At 51.5% G+C, this 3,339-nt stretch overlaps 1 protein-coding gene across 1 annotated transcript in view; it reads left to right on the forward strand.

Moving 5' to 3' along the window:
• The window catches only part of macf1a (microtubule actin crosslinking factor 1a), a gene marked incomplete in the record, with an annotated part of 165,057 nt that overhangs the window by 82,050 nt on the left and 79,668 nt on the right, over positions 1–3,339 (forward strand). Inside the window, 7 exon segments of the mRNA XM_037975753.1 lie at positions 425–579; positions 809–1,103; positions 1,272–1,400; positions 1,482–1,559; positions 1,898–2,059; positions 2,147–2,251; positions 3,117–3,212. Coding sequence (XP_037831681.1) covers positions 425–579; positions 809–1,103; positions 1,272–1,400; positions 1,482–1,559; positions 1,898–2,059; positions 2,147–2,251; positions 3,117–3,212 — 1,020 coding nt within the window.

Genomic DNA, 3,339 nt, shown 5'->3' on the forward strand with positions numbered 1-3,339 from the left:
TCGGGGGAACATCGGGGGAATCTCAGGGGAACCTCAGGGGAACATCAGAGGAACATCAGGGGAGCCTCGGGGGAACCTCAGGGGAACATCAGGGGAACCTTGGGGGAAACTCGGGGGAACCTCAGGGGAACCTCGGGGGAACATCAGAGGAACCTCGGGGGAACCTCGGGGGAACATCAAGGGAACATCGGGGGAACCTCGGGAACCAACGAGAACCAACAGGCATCGTTTTGTTCTCTGGAGGAAAAAACCACACATGTAAACACACCGAAGAGTGAAAACTTTGTCTAAATATTAACAAGATGAGAGAAAATAAAATCAGGACAGACCTGTTTGACAAAACAAACAGAGTTAAAAAAAAAAACAATAAAATCCAATAAAAGTAATAAATAGAGACTGAGGCGGTCCGTCCTCTGCTCCTCAGGACGTGTCCCGGGCCGAGAGCGGCGACCCGGTCCAGTGTGAGACAGAACTGGCCCGGTACCTGCAGGACTGCGAGTCCCTGATCGCCCAGCTGGACCAGGACCTGAAGATCCTCCGAGACGAGAAGTACTTCCAGGTGGAGCAGCTGGCCTTCAGGTGAGGCAGAACCTGATTGGACGGTAAAAAGCGCAGAGTCACCGTGCTGTCGGGGGGGCGGAGCTTAGTCAGGCCTGAATCTTTCTGTTTTTACATGAAACATGTAAATATGCAGAAACAACCGACATGCAGCGTTTCTTTAATCAAACCCTTCAAGCCGTCTAACAAAGATGGCAGAAACGCCGCGCGTTTCCCGTGGTAGACCCAGGTTTCTGTTTGTGGTCCACAGAGTTTCCCGCCTTCAGGAGGAGCTGGTCTCCCTCCGGCTGCAGTGCTCCAGCATCTACAGGAAGGGCCACTTCTCCCAGGCCCCGGGCGGCACCGGGCCGGACCGCGGCGGCCTCAGGGCCACCGACGGAGGCCTCCCCCTGGGACGGACGCTGCTGGGCGCTGTGGGGGCCGTGGGCGCCGCCCTGCTGAGGCGGCCGATGCCTCGCTCCCAGCTGGTGGCCATGTCGTCATCGGAGGACGAGGGAAGCCTGAGGTTCATCTACGAGCTGCTGGGATGGGTGGAGGAGACGCAGGTCAGCGATTCTTACAGATCCTTCTGTTAATTTCCTGCTGGTTTCAGAGACGTTCACACGTGTGGCTGAAAGCTAACAAGCTAACATAGCTTCCTTCCACTGAACCGCACCTTAAAATGATGTTTTTATCAGCTGTTTTAGAATGTGTGTGTGTGTGTGTGTGTTTAGGAGCTGCTGGACGGGGCCGAGTGGGGCGCGGACCTCCCCTCCGTGGAGAACCACCTGCAGGAGCACGGCAGCGTCCACGCCGCCGTGGAGGAGCTGATGGGCGGCCTGGAGGAGGCGCGCAGCTACGAGGTGCAGCGGCTCGTCCGCCGGCGGGAAACGCCCGTCTCCACGTGCGCGCTCCGTAACCGTTTGTTTCTGTTTCCGCTCCAGGCGAAGGTCTCCCCAAACTTTAAGGGCAGTTACTCTGAAACGTTGGCGAAACTGGAGCATCAGTACTTCAAGCTGCTGGTGAGCTTCATCCTCGTCCTCATCGTCTGTCTCTGCGTTTAAACTTTAAAGTTCAGCTCTTTTCTTGGTGCTTTTAAAACCTTTATTCTCAAATATTCATGATTTTTGTTATTTTAAGAAGTCCAAACACAGTTAGGTTGTTTCTTTACTTCTTAAACTTTATTGAATCTCTTCATCGTCATGAATCGTGAAACCTCCACGTCTTCATGCTCCTCATTTCCCTCCGCTGAGAATCCCCCCAGAATATAATCCAAACAGGCTCAGAGCGCGAGGATGTTTTCTCGATGGTCGTCCCGGTGACGCTGCTGTTTGTTTGTTTGTTTGTCCGGTTGCCGTAGAAACATTCGTCATGGCGCCTGCAGAGCCTGGAGAGCCTGCAGGAGTTCGTGGCGCGCTGCACCGAGGAGCTGATCTGGCTCAACGAGAGGGAGGAGGAGGAGATCTCCTTCGACTGGAGCGACGCCAACGCCAACATGAGCGCCAAGAGGGAGCTGCACGATGTGAGTTCAACGCAAAATACGGGACGGAAACGCTTCATAGATGCCTTTCACAATAAAAGCCCGAGCATATTTCTGTGTTTCTCTCAGGAGTTGAAGCTGGAGCTCACCGAGAAACAAAACGTGATGCGTTCCCTCCAGGAGACGGCGAGCCGCCTCTGTCAGGAAAACCATCCGGCCAAACCGACCGTGGAGGTAAAACGTCAGGTTCTGACTCGGTCCAAACGAGCTTAAAGTCCTCTAACCTTTTTATTAAAGCTACTCGTTACAAACTATTAAAGGTTTCTGTGAACTGTATCCAGATATGTTCATGTGTGGACCTGAAATGTGGGTCTGCACTGAGCGTAAACAAAACACTCGACTGAATCAAGCTTGTGTCTTCTCCACGTCAGGCCGAAGTCTGTTTAGGAAACAAATAGGACTCATTTAATCGACTGATTTAAACAGGTTTTTGGTGATTTGAACAGATTTTCAGGTACAGAGCAGGACAGGTGGACAGCAGGTTGATCGTGTCACCTGTCAGCGGCAGCGTCTGCAGAGCCTCGTTGGGCCAGGAATTAGTCCGCCCCGAGGACACGTTCGGCTGGTTTCAGCTCATTGATACGACTCCTGCTAACTCTGGACCTCATGATCTGCAGCATGAAGCCAGCGGAGGTTTTCTGTTTAAGAGAAAATCTATTTTTAGACTTAAATTAGGAGATAAATTATGAATCAAGCAGCCTGAAGCAGACGGGCCGGACATCAACATGGAGACTCAACTTAAAGCTCGGAGATTTAAAGAAAAATGTCTTTTTTTTCACAGAAAATGAAACAGATTGTAAAATTGGTGCAGTTGATGATTCAGGAAACAAAACTAGCTGCTGCTGGCTGTCTGTGTGTCTGCATGTTTAACATCGGCTCTTATTCGCCTGTTTTCAGTCACTTCGGCTGTTTCTACAGCTAAACAGACGCCTGATAGTTTGCATACAAACAAACAGATTTAGGTTTTTTTCTTTTTGGTTCTGTTTCTGACCCGTCTTTAATGAGCAGGAAACCGGTTCTGGTTCTGGTTTGTTTCCAGGCCTACAGTGCGGCTCTGCAGACTCAGTGGCAGTGGGTGGACCAGCTGGGTGTTTGTGTCGAGCAGCACCTGAAGGATAACTCCGCCTACTTCCAGGTAACAAACGCAGCCTTTACAGGAAGTCAGCTGACCTCTAAACCCGGTCCTGTTTGGATCTAAACCCGGTCCTGTTTGGATCTAAACCCGGTCCTGTTTGGATCTAAACCCGGTCCTGTTTGGATCT

Source organism: Kryptolebias marmoratus, linkage group LG5, assembly GCF_001649575.2.
Source record: "Kryptolebias marmoratus isolate JLee-2015 linkage group LG5, ASM164957v2, whole genome shotgun sequence".
In the NCBI taxonomy this organism is placed as follows: Eukaryota; Metazoa; Chordata; class Actinopteri; order Cyprinodontiformes; family Rivulidae; genus Kryptolebias; species Kryptolebias marmoratus.